The sequence below is a fragment of the Poecilia reticulata genome, linkage group LG13, assembly GCF_000633615.1.
Source record: "Poecilia reticulata strain Guanapo linkage group LG13, Guppy_female_1.0+MT, whole genome shotgun sequence".
Taxonomy (NCBI): Eukaryota; Metazoa; Chordata; class Actinopteri; order Cyprinodontiformes; family Poeciliidae; genus Poecilia; species Poecilia reticulata.
The window spans coordinates 5858279-5872537 of NC_024343.1; the positions used below are offsets into that span (position 1 = coordinate 5858279).

General features: G+C 42.7%; 1 protein-coding gene across 2 annotated transcripts in view; it reads left to right on the plus strand.

Moving 5' to 3' along the window:
* The window catches only part of ubash3bb (ubiquitin associated and SH3 domain containing Bb), a 65899-nt gene that overhangs the window by 36223 nt on the left and 15417 nt on the right, over positions 1-14259 (plus strand). Inside the window, exons 2-13 of one of the 2 annotated variants that reach the window (XM_017308294.1) lie at positions 3590-3643; positions 4569-4755; positions 4843-5041; positions 5643-5812; positions 6746-6954; positions 10017-10164; positions 10831-10954; positions 11025-11144; positions 11220-11312; positions 11389-11533; positions 12657-12763; positions 12854-12963. In XM_017308294.1, the coding sequence (XP_017163783.1) occupies positions 3590-3643; positions 4569-4755; positions 4843-5041; positions 5643-5812; positions 6746-6954; positions 10017-10164; positions 10831-10954; positions 11025-11144; positions 11220-11312; positions 11389-11533; positions 12657-12763; positions 12854-12963 (1666 nt within the window). Of the gene's footprint in view, positions 1-3589; positions 3644-4568; positions 4756-4842; positions 5042-5642; positions 5813-6745; positions 6955-10016; positions 10165-10827; positions 10955-11024; positions 11145-11219; positions 11313-11388; positions 11534-12656; positions 12764-12853; positions 12964-14259 lie in introns of both variants that reach the window. The other variant, XM_008425127.2, reaches the window with a different exon arrangement.

Genomic DNA, 14259 nt, shown 5'->3' on the forward strand with positions numbered 1-14259 from the left:
GTATTCTTCTGCATAGTGCGGTGTGCGTAACTTAACTTTACGTCATGATGCACATAAAAACATGTTACATCCAATTCTCTTGAAGAAGTGAGAATCTGTGGGCCTCAGSCGTTGTCTGACTAAATGACCAGCGCGTCACTGGATCCACTTCTGCTTTTCAGTTCTATTTCAGAACCTTTGGTCAAATATTATGTCTTTATTGACTCAGGTGACAGGTAGCGAGGTGTAAATCTGCTGCTGCTGCTGCTGCTGCTGCTTACTGAAGGTCTGATTTTGAAACTTGTATTTTTATAACAGCTGACAAACAATTATTATTATTTATTTATTTTTTTTATATACTTTCAAGAAGTCACTAATTAAATGTGTGAAGTCCAAAGGAGTTTAACAGTCTTTGGGTTTTCGTCAAAGAATGTTTCCATCTATTCTCAAAGACGTGAAGCAAGAAAACCTTTAACCAGCGGCGCCATTGATCAGCAGCACACACCTCCGCTCCCTGCGCCGCTGCCCCCCTGAGGTCGACGCCACCCCGCCATGTCGGCCTCGTCCCCCCAGCTCAGCTTGATGAATCAGTTCTGCTGCTCCTCCTCATCCTCATCAGCCAGACCTSAGGCGGATGAGTAAACCACTCCTCAGTCAGCTCCACTTCATTCACGCCTGTTTTCTACGTCTGGTGATGCATCACCAGTTCCACGGCGGTGGGGGAGGGGCGGGACGTGAAACATGAAATAGTGACACAGACAGCAGAAACTGAGCATGTTCTTTGTGTTTGTTCATCCTTCCTATCAGTCGGCGCCTCGCCTCGCCTCGCCCTCTGCTACTCTCAGGGTCTTGCGAGGAACCGACACTTCCTCTGACTCGTGATCCAGATTCTTCTGCCCACACTCTGGCTTTCTCAATTCCTCCCGTGACATAAACGCTCTCTTACTCAGCGATGCGTGCCGGCCTTTCAGAACACACAGGGGGCAGTGGAAACAGTGATCTCCTTTCTTAATAGTTTTATCTTAATGTGGGCAGGTTTAGCTGGAAATTAAATCAAAGACATTCAGAGATGTATCACTGAKTGGAAGGAAAACTGATGAAACCACTGACTCAGTGGACCTCATGCAAATGTTTGTATGACATGCTAATGCATAGGAAGTAGGGCTGACACAATTATTCAGATCAATCGTGATGAATCGATTATTGAAATAATTGTGAACAATTTGGTCATTGAGTAACTGTCAACTTAAGCATATACAGGCTTAAAAATGGCCCTTACAGACAAAAAGTATTTTTTGTGTGTTGTACCCCAACCAACTCGCGTGGAAGTTTTAGTTTCACCTGGTTTAGATTCTGTAAAAAGAAAATCTATAAAGAACCTTTTGCTGTCCAGTTATTAATACATAGTTCTTATGTGAAGTCACACTTCTGGGAACTATGCAGCTGACAGCCATCTTGGTAGGTGTCTGTAACCAATTGTCATGATGGTGGCAGTTTAGTTGCTATGACAACAATAAACAAGCCACATCCTCTGTGTCATGCGGGTCGATCCTGACAGCAGCGATTTTGTTGATAAATCTTTCTCTTGCACATTGATCAAGAGAATATCCACAGTGCATCTTTATGCTTGCCTACCAAGATGGAGGTTTTTATGCATTTTTAAAATCGTAAAAAAAAAAAAAAAAGGCTTAAGTAGTTAAAGGAAAAATCAGTAGAATGTGGAATTTTTTTATACAATTAATTGATTGTCTGAATAAGCGACAGAATAATTGATTACTGAAATATATGTTAGGTGCAGCCGTGGAGCGATGTTGAGCCTAAATGTGCGTTTTTGTGTTCACATCAATAARGAATAAAATAAAAYACGTTCAGTAACAGTGTGGAGTCAGCAGTGTCAGAGCTGGGTTAACCACTGCAGCGGTCATCGCATTTAAATCAAGCACAACGGGAGCAGAAATGACTTTAAAACCACTAGAAGTGTCCATTGCGCTATTCTTAACGTTTACTGTGCTCAACAGTCTGACGGAGACAGTGGGAGGTTTTCTCAGGCATAACAAACCGTAGAGCAGCTCTGTCCTTCCCCTGCTGCTGCTCCCTGTCAGTCAGCTGCGTTTCTTGCTTCAAGACGAGGAAAACATCAAAGTTTTACCGTGAGAAGAAGACAGATTTGGATTTTAGTATTATTTTCCATATCTAATTGGGAAAAATATTTAGAAACAAACTGAAAGGAATCTTCTAAAGTTAGCATGTGTGATGATGACAGTAAATGGACTAGCTAACACAAGCTTCTGAGTTTTATTCTTTATTATTAGCAGGGTAGGCTTGATACATATACTTTAAAACAACCTAGTGTTAATGCTTGAGAAGAATTTAAGATTTAGTCAAATTTAGTATTACTACAACAAACTAGAATTTCAGCTTTGATCTTACATGTGATCTAAAATTATGAATACCTGAAATAGCTTTCAACTTTCACCCATTTGATATATTAGAGCTAGATTACATTAGTAATATAGTAACAATAAAACACATAGCCAGCAACAGCAGGGTTAACAGTGATGTTTTCTGGGGGAGATTAAATACAGTCCTTAAAAATAAACCAGTTTTAAAACAAGCATCTTCAGACAGTAAACCGAGTGAATTTAATCATATTGGAACAGACAGGAGAAATAATGGTAAATATGTAAATATGTATTAGGCTGCATCTATTGCAGTTTTCTGGCCAACCACTGATTACCTATCTTTAAAAAACCTGACCTTCCAATTCCAATTTTGATATTAACAATTTTTGTATCAAATGTCACTAAATATAGCAAGAAAGCTGCTGAGTTGGCTGAGTGAGGTTACTGCTACCAGCTACTGTTGACAGTCATGTGCAGACATGAGCTGGTGGGCCAGTCTGTCCGTCAAACTCTTCTCACAGGAGATCATAAGAGGACAGTGGTTGATTTTTAGACCTTTGCTGAGGAAGATCAGATTGGTGGATAAGATTGGCTTCACATGTAAGAATCTGCCAATCACTGATCTTCCAATATTAAGGAAATCGGCACCAATAAATCCGTATTGTTCAGCTGGACTAATGAGTAAAAACGTCTCTTTGGGCTGTGAAGGCGGCAGCAGACCCCTGGGCACCACACACAATCCCAAGAAACTGAAAGTTGTGGTTCCGAAATGAGCTTAAAATGTGAATGCAGATGTTTGAAACGAGGCGTTACAGCAGACATTGTTGAATAGTCAAACATTAGCTGAATTTCCGTTTGCTTCACCTCAACCAGGCACGAAGGAAAGACTGAATAATTCACCAACCTGCCTTTTTCCCCTCATGCCATTTGTACCCAACTCCCACAGCATCCCGCTCAGTGAACTGCTTTGAACCCTCCCCAGCTTGTTTCTCTTTCTTGGATCTGTTTCCAAGGTCACACTTTTCTCCCCGACGCCAGTCCTCGACACTTCTCTTTTTAATTCTCCATCTGTTCCCAGAAGCTCCTCAGAAGCTCAGCAACACTGAGACGTTTCGCAGCTGATCTCCCTCTCGGCTTCCCCAGCGCCTGCCTCTGAAACCTGTCGTGGTCACGCTGTTTATCCTGATCTCTGCTGTGTTCCCTTCCAGCCTGAAGTCTCTGGTGTCAACTGGAGGTCGGAGTGTACAGGCAGCATGTGACTGGTGAGTTTAAACACGTGTTTACATTTATCCATCCTTAACTAAACCACTAAATATGCACACAGCACAAAACACATACTCATCACAAGTCAAGGTGTGAGAAAGCTGTGTGTTGTGGCGCCCTCTGGTGTTGTTTTGTGCTGTATTACATCTGGATATTTCAATAATGAATGTTGAAATAAAAAATTTAAGATATCAATACATTCCAACATTTACCATCAACTTAGACTGAATGACCTGAGAGGGAAAAATACATCTCTCAGTTATTAATGACAAGCTAATCTACAAAGCTGCATTAGTTCTACAGGTGAATTATTTATGAGAGAAAAGATGCTGAATAAATGACTGTCAGTTGTGATTTTAACTTTATGATGTCAACAAAACATATCAGGCTTACAGAAGAGTGAAAGTAGAAAATATGTGGATGAAGACGCTCTGGTCGGATGAGACCCAACATTCCCCCACAGTGAAACATAGACTTGGCAGCATAATGCTGTGGAGATGCTTTTCTTTAGAATGAATGGGGAGACTGGGAGGATGTGCGGGGCTGGATGGTGCTCAAACAAAACCTGCTGGAGGCTCAAAAAGACTTGTTCCTGGGGGGGGGAGGGGGGTTTACAGGGCTTTGTAACCCATTTCTGATTTGATACAATTCAGCTTCAGTTTCTCTTGATGTTGACATGATGAAACTCAGCAATACTCAGCGAACTGTTGTCAGGCAGGTTTTGCCTAAAAAGTGATGTGTCACAGATGATTTCTCAAACTGTGCTGTTAAAACTGAAGAATTCTGTAAGGCAGTAATGTTTATTATAATCTCATCATATCTTTGTTAGGAAAAAACTGTTGACAACTACATATCATATTCCATTTTTTCACATTCATGCACTAGTTAATCACATACATTAGAGCAGAAATCTGTTCCCACCAGGCTGTTCTCCCACGTGGACGACCCGTTCCTGGACGACCCGCTGCCCAGGGAGTTCGTTCTCTACCTGCGACCCAGCGGGCCGCTCCAGAACCAGCTCTCACACTTCTGGCAGCAGAGCCGGGTCACCTGCGGCAAAAACAAGGCCCACAATATTTTCCCACACATCACTCTCTGTCAGTTCTTCATGGTGAGCTGAAACTAAAGGACCCCGTCTCAGCCGCGTTGAGTCCGTCCCACCACAGGACCAGCCTTCTGACTCCTCTCTTCCTCCCAGTGTGTCGACCCCAAAGTGGAAGCCCTGTGTGAGGCCCTGCAGACCACCGTGCAGCAGTGGAGGGGCCGCTTCCCCCGCCCGCTGCCTCTGGAGCTCTACACGTCGTCCAACTTCATCGGGCTGTTTGTGGAGGAGCAGGTGGCCGACGTCCTCAGACAGTTCGCAGCCGACTTCGCCACAGAGGCCGTCAGGAAGACAGGTAGGGTTCTCCAGAGGGATTGTGGGGCACAGTGGTGTCACTAGCCTGTTTTAGGGGGGATGACATCCCCAATAAAATATTCTCAACTGCAGAAACAACCAGTCAGAGCCAGGAGGTGGGGCTTACCGCTGCCAGTCATTCTTGTGTACACACTGCTCAGACCCTCCCCTTTCTTCTCTGCTCAGCTGCAGCCAATTCACCACTAGCAATGAATGCTAACAATTTGGTGGTGTTTTGTTAGTATGTTTTTTTGTTTTTGTGTTTTGTTTTTGTACAAATTCAATGCAATGCTGAGAATGATTTTTTTTTTAAATCACATAAAGTATAATTTTTAGCTGTCAGTTACCCTTTACTTCATATCACAATAGTCTGGGATATCTGGGTAAAATATGGGTACGACTTCTGTTTCTGCTTGAGAAACGTCATACTTTCCCTCCTCGTCTCCTGGGGGCCGAGCCCCCTTGTCCTCAAAACCTATTGATGCCCCTGGTGGCAAACACACGGTTTGATGGTAGATAATTTGTTATGTATGCTGGGATTTGTCTGGACCAGAGGCTGACAGTACACAGCAGAATGACCACCAATCCCCTGTCTCCTCCAGAGGTCAAAGTGGAACCTCACAAGAAGCAGCTCCACCTGACGCTGGCCTACAACTTCCCCAGTGATCACCTCTCCTCACTGGAGAAGCTGGCCAAGGGCATCGAGGTGAAGCTGGGCTGTGATTGGCTGGCTGTTCTGTTCTCCCGGGACATTCGTTTTGCTAACCATGAGGTAGCTCATACTCCGAAAAAACAAAAACAAACCATGCTTCCCATGTAGGACTAGGCGATAGGCTTACAGATAAAATCTAAGATTTTTTTAAACCAAATTCTTCTTTGAATTAATTGTTTTCTTCTCAGCTTATGTTTTTTTAAAAATGACAAAAAATATTTTCAATAATGTCTGTTATTTCATTCATCCCTTCTGGGAGTTGTATCAGGGCCACTCTTAGAGCATTTTTGTTTAATTATGAAGATATAGTCTTAATGAACAGAATAAAGATGCAATTTTACCAGAAGAAAAATGTCTGAAAATTGAAAAAAAGTTGTAATGAGAAAAAAAGATCAGGATCTGACAGGAGCAGCTCAGTTCTGGACATTTGTTTCAAAGTCCTGCTACAGGAAATAATTTTATGCTGAAGTTTTAAACAATGAAGTATTTCCACTAAGTATTATCTCTAAAATGTATACCAAAGTATTTTATTTTTGTTATTTTTATGTTGGATTTCTCATAAAATTACTACTTTATTCTCTTAATATTTGGACTTTATTCTGGTCACAATAAAACTTTATTCATGTATTTTTTCAACTTTATTGGTGCGTACCAGTTTTCTTGTAATACTGTGACTTTATTCTCCTAATTAAAAATAAAACAATCTTAGCCTGGCCCTAATCTTCTGCTGCATTAGTTGGTCTTTGACTTTAATTCAAAGACCAAATAAATAGAAGCTGAAAACAGGATGGAAGGCCTCGGGTGTGCAGACATCGCTCTGAACTATGAAAACTAAAGGAGTTCATTGGCGGAAAACAAATCCACATTTCCATAAACTAAATCTTCAAATCGATATATTGCCCAACCCTAATTCCATGTCACACATAATGTTCAAACCTTGATCACCTCACAGTCTTAGTTTTGTAACCGTCACGCCTCTGGATGTGCCTGCAGACGCTGAGGGTCATGTACCCCTACATGCCCCAGAACGATGACGAACTGGAGCTGGTTCCTGGGGATTTTATCTTCACGTCTTCCATGGACCAGACCAGCACCAGCGAGGGCTGGGTCCACGGAACCTCACTGGCCACCGGCCTGTCTGGACTTCTGCCGGAGAACTACGTGAGCCTGGCCGACGAGTCTGACACCTGGGTGTTTCACGGGTGAGGAGCGTCTCCTGCTGACCAGGAGGACATAAACCAGTCAGACAGACAAAAAAGCATGAGGGAACACCGGCTGCAGTTCTTTGCAGGAGCACTGATTACCCAATTTAAAAAAAACTTGATGGCCGATACCAATTTTGTTTCCCTGAAAAATCCAAAGTAACAAAGTCCACACTGCGCCTTGTAAGCCAGCTGATTCAGTTTGAATTTAGGAGTAGAATTGAAATTAAATTTCAATTCTTCAGATTCAAAGCAGTACAGACTGCTGGAGAAGGTCTTTCCTGACAACAGTCATCACAGTTTTCAGTAACTCTTTGAAGAATCTAAATCAGGGGTATCCAAAGTGGGTCCCTGAGGGACGGCATCCTGCATGTTTTAGTTCTCTCCCTAGTGGTTGTAACAACCTCCTCAGCAAGTCTATGTTCCTGTTAGGCCTCTAATGAGCCATCATTTGATCCAGGTGTGTAAAACCAGGGAGAGAACTAAAACATGCAGGATGCCGTCCCTCAGGGACCCACTTTGGATACCCCTGATCTAAATTAATGAGTTACAACTAGAGGTGTGCCGATCGATCGGTCACCGATCATAATCGGGCCGATTTCCGTGAAAAAGTGCATGATCGCCAATCATTGGCTCTCGTTGCCGATGCCGATCACCTGCATCTCATTTCTCAGCCTGTCTGTGCAGCTGGTCTCCTCTTTCCTTCACATTGCGCAAACACGCAGCAACAAATCCTAAGCMATGTGGAACTATAACGCACTGAGTGAATGGGGAAGTTTGCGTGTTGCGGCGGAAAATTGAAGCAAGTCAAAATGCATCAACACAACGAAGCTAATAGAACATAAAAACAATGACATACTTGACGGAGTTTGGCTACATCGAGGCTCACTGCAGTAAAAAAGACATATGGAGGATCAGATAGCAGGTAAAGCAGCGCACAGCTACAAACACTCACCAGGATTAGCATGATGGTCAGAAAGCCAAACAAATAACCCGCAAAATTATTTAAGTCTTGGAGCTGCGATGTAAGACGCTGGTTCTGCTCTCGCTGTTGAACCGCTGCTACGCTACAGGTAGTAATATTTGACAGACGGAGCGCCGCTTCTGCTCCACCTGGTAGTGACTCTCACACCGAACCTCTGCTTAAAGCTGCAGCATCTAACCTAAAAAAATACATTTTACGTACATATTAAAACTTTCGCTGTCCTAACATGAGACAGATAATCTCTAAAAAAAAATCGATCTCCTCCCTGTTCTGCATATTTACTCCGCTCAGTCAGAAACAGCCAATCAGAACTAGCAGTAATSAGCTAGCCGCCATGCTATCAGGARGTTTTCATTCAGTAACTCWGGATTGTTTAWTGTAATGGATCCTGTATTTGCCTTTGAATGTTAAGTTTTATACTTGAATTTTTTGGCAATGTTGAGAGGTTTTATTTTGGCTCTTTGCATTATTTAGCCTCTTCAGAGCCTYCATATGTTATCAGTCTGTTAAAGATAGTATTACTGATARCAGTACAATTTGCACAATGCCCGTTTTGTTTAGTTTTCTTCTTGGAAAAAGTTAATAAAAACAAGTTTTTGTTTAAATTAAGGTGAATTCATGGTTCCTTTTTCCACATAATGTAACTGGCAGTGTTTATGATAAAAATAAATAAATAATAATAATTATGTGATCGGTATCGGTGATCGGCATCGGTAGGAAAAAACCTGATCGGCACATCTCTAGTTACAACAACATTTAATTTCCCTTTGGGATCAATAAAGTATTTTTGAATTTTGAATTGAATTGAATTTTAATTGCCTGTGCACAGCAGCAACTCAGGGCCTGACTGCAACTGGACAAAACTTCAGGATCCTGACTCGGCCCGATGCCTGCCTCCCAGATGTAGAGGTTTTGATTCTGAGTTGTAGAATGAACATTTTTAGTTAGTTTTGTGTTCAGATTCTCCATCACATCAAAAACGAGGGCCGCACTGCTTGCTGTCTTCAGGCTGAATACTGATCTTACCTGACCTGCTGATTCTGATTTTGGCCGACACTGACTTTTTTTTCTGGATGTGCCTGCAGACCCTGGCACATCGTCTGCAGGCTAATCGGGCCACTCAGGTCCGATTAGTGGGTACATCAGTGAAAGAGTGGACAGCAACGTGGCTTTTTGAAACATATCCATTTTGTTCCTGAAACTGCCAAGTTTTAGGAACAAAACTGCTAAGTTGGCAACAGCAGGTGGTTATTGTTGACTGCACGTGCAGTTGTGACCTGGTGGACAGGTCAGATTTGGTCAGAACTTGTTTTGTGGCTTTATGTGGCTTTTGATAAAGTAGAATATATTATGCATTGGAAAACTATCAAATATTTTTTGAGTTATTTAGAAGATAATCTCATAATCATATGTAGCTCCATATTACATTTTGGACATTTGGATCAAAATTCTAGGTGCGGAATTGTAATATATTGTCAGAGCAGAGGAACAAAGTACAAATTATATATAATCTTATAAAATATGCATTTATGAGTATGGCCAGGACAGTCACCACTGTTATTTGTCAATCCCTCCTGGGGGTTTTCAGTTCAGAAATCATGCAACTGATTTTCTCAGCTGATTCTCAGCCCGCTGATTTTCTCAACGGGCTGCACAGTGGCACAGTTGGTAGAGCTGTTGCCTTGCAGCAAGAAGGTTCTGGGTTCGATTCCCGGCCCTGGTCTTTCTGCATGGATTCTCCATGTTCTCCCTGTGCATGGTGGGTTTTCTCCAGGTACTCTGGTTTCCTCCCACAGTCCAAAAACATGACTGTCAGGTTAATTGGCCTCTCCAAATTGYCCCTAGGTGTGAGTGTGTGTGTGTGTGTATGGTTGTTTGTCCTGTGTGTCTCTGTTGCCCTGCGACAGACTGGCGACCTGTCCAGGGTGACCCCGCCTCTCGCCCGTAACATTAGCTGGAGAGGCACCAGCAACCCTCCCGACCCCACTGAGGGACAAGGGTGTCAAGAAAATGGATGGATGGATGGATGATTTCTCAGCAGGCATCAGTCAGCTGTCCGTCTTCCTTCTCTTCCCAGCTCCCATTCCTTCTTCAGCTGTGGACCAGGTGACAAAGCTGGTAAAGAGAAAGGAATGTTTGACAGCCTGCTGGACGGCCGACGTCCCGACAGCACCAGTCCTGGAGACACGCCTGCTCTCAGTGTGATCTGCCACCCTATGCAGGTAGTGGTGGCTGTGATGCTGTCTTTAATATTGATGAAAGCTACTAGTCCCACAGAGAGATTACTTCACTTATAACAAGGTAGTTTTCTCATAAGTGAAATAATCTCCCATTGGAACTAGTCTTGTTTTTTTTTTTTACCAATATTTAGGAATTATTGACTCAAAACAACAGACTGGCGACCTGTCCAGGGTGACCCCACCTCTCGCACGGAACGTTAGCTGGAGATAGGCACTAGCAACCCTCCTGACCCCACTGAGGGACAAGGGTGTAAAGAAAATGGACGGACGACTCAAAACAAACTTCTATATCTTCATGAAAAGATAGTTTGGTCTTATTGTTAGTGGACTACCATAAGACCAAACTATGGTAGAAATGAGAACAAAAATACTTGGAAAGCTTTAGTGTCTTTCTGTGGTTCATGAAATGAGAAGCTTCTCGTTGGGTTGAAAGAAAACCACCCAGCAGTAATTCAACTTTAACTCCTCCGTTTGGAACGGATGGCTCCAAACGGTTCCATCCGATTGGAACCTGCTTGTGCAGTGAAATCCAGTTTGTGACGTCTGTTTTTTGACCAGGCAGTGTGTTTTGTATAACCCCCAGTTCAAAGCGTTTCTGCTACTGTGCCTCTACCTTACTCCATCATTTCTGGGCCTGTTTCACCACAGCAGGTCCTGCGGTTCAGTGGCAGCCACACTCGGCAGCCCAAACGGACGGTGTTCGTGTGCCGGCATGGTGAGAGGATGGACGTGGTGTTTGGGAAACACTGGCTCACTCTCTGCTCGGACAGCAAAGGTGAAACTTTGAACTCTGCCAGGTCTGACTTTACACCAGAGGTGAAGCCTAAATGCATGTCGCTCTGCAGGTAGATACGTACGCTCCAACCTCAACATGCCTCCCAGCCTGCCTCTGTGGGGAGGACAGAGAGACTACGACATGGACGCCCCCATCACTGTGTTTGGGTCCACTCAGGCTCGATTAGTGGGTACGTCAGTGAAAGAGAGGTCAGCAATGTGGCTTTTTTAAACATATCCATGGTAACAGTGTGCTGCCTTCCCAGGTGAGGCCTTGTTGGAGAGCAACACAATGATAGACTTTGTGTACTGCTCTCCGTCACTGCGATGTGTTCAGACTGCACAGAACATCTTGAAAGGTGAGCCGGTTCTGTTTGGGTGTCTGTTCTGACAGCCCTCATGTTCTCCCTGACCGCCGGGTGTTTGTGTGAGCAGGCCTGCAGCAGGACGGGAAGCTGAAGGTGCGGGTGGAGCCGGGTCTCTTCGAGTGGACAAAGTGGGTGTCAGGGAACTCCATGCCAGCGTGGATCCCCCCCACTGATCTGGCTGCTGCCAACTTCAGTGTAGACACAGCTTACAGGTAAGGGAGATGTCTGTTTCCATGACAACACTTCGCATTTAACTGTTTGGATGGAAACAGATGGTTCCAATCGATGGAACCGTTTGGAGCCATCCGTTCCAAACGGAGGAGTTCAAGTTTCCTGGAGGTGAATAGACAGACGGTTGCAGTCTTGGTCTGCCACAGAGACACGGTGATGAGGCGGAGGCTCCAATCAAGTCGATGTTGCTTTTCAAAAATAGGATTTCAGACTCGACTCAGACTCCTGGTCCAACATTAGAGGTTTTGTAGCAGACTTTAGAAGTCGGTTTGTGCTCTACAGAATCTAGCTAACCCCATCCCTGTTTAGTCGGCTGTAATCGAACTCTAGTAGATTTTTTTTTTTTTTTTTTTTGGGGGGGGGGGGGGGTTGGGAAAGTGTGAGTGTGGAATCAAACTCTGAAGCAGAACAAAAGACTGAACTTTGGTCCACCTACAAACCTAGGTATTGGTTCTGTTGAAGTGAACTCTGGTTTTAATGTTCAGTTTATATGTGAACTCCAAGCAGACCGGAAACGTCTCCAGAAGCAGAAAGTGGACTACAGTTCAGGGCATTATGGGTAAACACAACAAAACAAACATGCCAGTCGAGCACTAGGGGTAGAAATGGCTAGTTCCCCTCGACCAGCTCAAACCCTCATTTCATTTTAAACACACACACTCCAATTTATTTCTGCTAAGCACACCATTTTGTTCCCATGTATGAAAACTTTGGCAAAATTGTTTCATTTTGTTCTGTTTTTTGGTGGGGACTCTTTTGGGAAGCTTTTTTTTGTGGTATTTCTGTGAACTATGTAAATATTGCTGCTCAATTATCTGATTTAATTTAGTTATTTTAAAGCTTTGTGTTCCACTCTGTTTGTTCTGGTTCTGATTCCCATTTGCACCAGCTGACTCTTGTAACACACACCAGTTCAAACAAACCCCCTGCTGCCTGTTGTTTACTGGAGCTGAAACCCTCCATTGTTTTCTCACAGCAGATGAAGAGGAACATTAAGAAAGTCGCCATAAATTGTTGGTTGTCGAAGCAGACACAAAATGTCCGTTGGGTCGATCTTGTCTCTCCTGAAAGTTGCCTGATGTCATTCTGCCTGTCTCTGCACAGGCCTCTGATCCCGGCCAACAAGCTGACTGTGTCTGAGTCTTACGAGAACTACATGAGTCGCAGCTACCAAGTCACCAAAGACATCCTGTCAGACTGCAAAAACACAGGTAGCCCAAGCTCCTCCGCTGTCGTCGTTGTTGGTGCTCATATGTCGGTGCTGTGCTGACGCATCGTGTTTGGGTTTCCGCTCTGCGTAGGAAACAACGTGTTGATCGTAGCCCACGCGTCTTCCCTGGAGGCCTGCACACGGCAGCTGCAGGGCCGCAGCCCCCAGAATGCCAAGGACTTCATCCAAGTCGTACGAAAGGTCCGTCTGCTCCACGCCGTTTTGGCTTCCACAGCACACTTTCCTCCTCTGCTCAGCTCCTCTGGACAGCTGTGTGTGATGATACAGTGCTTTTCAAAGGGAAGAAGATGCGAGACAAAAGTGAAATCCATTAAATTCTTAAATTATACATCTTTTTTTTAAACAAATGTAATCTTTTTTCAATCATTATAAAATATAAGTTAAAATAACTTAAATAGATGGAAGATAGATCAAGCCTATATCACCACACAGAGGAGAAATGAGTCAAACTTCTAGTTAACCAGCAGCCATGCTGTTTTTTTACCTAAACAGTTTTTCCCTGAAAATGTGATGGCATTAATATAAAAATATATATTTTCTTATCAAAAGAGGGGATTGTGACAGAAAAGCTTATCTGGTAATATATTCAATCTGATGTTGAATATATTACCAGATAAAATTTAATATATTCTGATGTTGAATATCTGATATATTCAATATATATTCCCATAATATATTCAGAATATATTGAAGATCTTATATTTGGCATGTCAGATATTCAACAAAATGAAGTTGGCAAAAACATCTGATTTTAATTTTTACCAACTAAAATCGTGATAATTTAGAAATGTTAGAAATCTTAGGATCTACTTTTTCTACAGAATACACAGAGATGGATCATTTTAACTCCATAATCATTTTGTTTGTTTTAAAATGATGAAATCCTGGTTCACAGCCAACGCCTCATATCCTAATATAGATAGTGACCTGCTGGCATGCTGGGAGAAATATTTTAAATATTGTTCCTATATTTTCATATAAGAAAGTTTTCAAAGACAAATAGAGATGTAGGGGAACCTGAAGTTGGCCACAATCTGATCTGTGCGTCTCTGCTTAGTTGGAGTTATAAAAGCTGTGGTGGAAATAACGCTAGAAACCTGGATGTGCTGTGTTCCCAGATAGCAGAGTGATTGAAACATTGAATCAATGCTGAAAGTGGTCGGTGACTTGTACAGGTCCTTCTAAAAAAAATTAGTATATCGTGATAAAGTTAATTATTTTCCATATTGTAATGATAAAAATTAAACTGTCATATATTTTAGATTCATTGCACACCAACTGAAATATTTCAGGTCTTTTATTGTTTTAATACTGATGATTTTGGCAAACAGCTCATGAAAACCCAAAATCCCTGTCTCAAAATATTAGCATATTTCATCCAACCAATAAAAGAAATGTGTTTTAATACCAAAAAAGTCAACCTTCAAATAATTATGTTCAGTTATGCATTCAATACTTGGTCAGAAATCCTTCTGC